Source organism: Rhincodon typus, chromosome 5 (genome assembly GCF_021869965.1).
Source record: "Rhincodon typus isolate 14 chromosome 5, sRhiTyp1.1, whole genome shotgun sequence".
Taxonomy (NCBI): Eukaryota; Metazoa; Chordata; class Chondrichthyes; order Orectolobiformes; family Rhincodontidae; genus Rhincodon; species Rhincodon typus.
The window spans coordinates 338,965-340,518 of NC_063336.1; the positions used below are offsets into that span (position 1 = coordinate 338,965).

The following is a 1,554-nucleotide window of genomic DNA, read 5'->3' on the forward strand; positions in this document are numbered from 1 at the left end:
GGGGGGGCACGGGGCTGTGCTGCAGCAGTTGGGTACCTGGATAGTTCCGACACCCTCCAGCAGTTGAGCCTCTCCTCCAGCTCTCGGTGAACAGAGTTGAATTCCATTTGAGGACCTGCTCACTGCTCAGTGTGTCTGGGGTCAGATTGCAAATCTCCAGGCGGGAATAATGTCTCACAAACTCAGGGAATGCCATCCTTGGGGAGAGAAAACATTCCGATTATTGATCAGGGATAGCACTCAATCCGACCGGGAGGGCACAGTAACATTGTTCAGTTGGGAATTGGAAAGTTTGAATGAATGATGATATTTAGGCAGTGAGTTGTGTTGAGGGTGGAGAACACTCAGACATTATTAGCACGGAGTCGGTAACGCTCTCCCCTACACAGTGCACTGCTGGAAAATGTCAGCTCATCCACATTGACCCTGAAGGGGGCAGAACAGGGACTTTCCAATTTGTGAGAAACTAGACACAGCAGGATCCCACAGAGACTTGGCAAGCGTGGGCTAGCTGGTGTACAGAACATGGCCAGCAGTGAAGCGAGAAAGCAGTTCACCTCCACCTTCACAAGGGGCAACTAGGGACAGGGCAATAAGTGTTCACGCTCCACCTTGTGCAGTGAAATGATGAACTAGTTCTTCACTCACAGGCTTGGAAAATGCTCCCACAGTCACCGAGTAATTCCAGGTCAGCACTAAGATCCAAACCATCAACACTCAGTTTGGTCAGGGGAACGTATTAGGACAAAATGGGAGGCAAGGCAGTGAGGGCAAAGGTCAACACATCCCAATCACTGGGCCAACACACTCAAATGGATCCACAGTCTCCTGCTGTTCCTGTGTGACAGGCTCAAGAGAGAGGGCTGAATGGCCTCATGCTGTTCCTAAGTAACAGGCTCAAGGAGAGGGCTGAATGGCCTCCTGCAGTTCCTGTGTGACAGGCTCGAGGAGGGGGCTGAATGGCCTCCTGCGGTTCCTGTGTGAGAGGCTCAAGGGGCTGAATGGCCTCCTGCTGTTCCTGTGTGACAGGCTCGAGGAGGGGGCTGAATGGCCTCCTGCTGTTCCTGTGTGACAGGCTCGAGGAGGGGGCTGAATGGCCTCGTGCTGTTCCTGTGTGACAGGCTCGAGGAGGGGGCTGAATGGCCTCCTGCTGTTCCTGTGTTAGTAGCAATGCTGAAGTAAATCAGACTTCCAGCAGCAGGAAGGTCAGGAAGCAGATGGACAGAGATATCTACACAAGAACAAAGCTGCTGGAAAAGCTCAGCAGGTCTGGCAGCATCTGTGAAGGAGAAAACAGAGTTAATGTTTCAGGTCCGATGACCCTTCCTCAGAACCGGACCCGAAACATTAACTCTGCTTCTTCCCTCCACAGATGCTGCTAGACCTGCTGAGCTTTTCCAGCAACTTTGTTCTTGTTACTGATTTACAGCATCTGCAGTTCTTTCGGTTTTTATTTAGCGAATATATACAATCCGGAATCAGAGAGACAGCAGAGAGACGGCAGAGAGAGGGAGGGAGGGAGAGCAGAGAGGGAGGGAGAGCAGAGAGGGAGGG

At 52.1% G+C, this 1,554-nt stretch overlaps 1 protein-coding gene across 1 annotated transcript in view; it reads right to left on the reverse strand.

Moving 5' to 3' along the window:
* Positions 1-1,554, reverse strand: part of LOC109926104 (calpain-2 catalytic subunit-like) — a 17,517-nt gene that overhangs the window by 8,271 nt on the left and 7,692 nt on the right. The window contains exon 6 of the mRNA XM_048596601.1: positions 37-221. Within this exon, the coding sequence (XP_048452558.1) occupies positions 37-221 (185 nt within the window). The remainder of the gene's footprint in view (positions 1-36; positions 222-1,554) is intronic.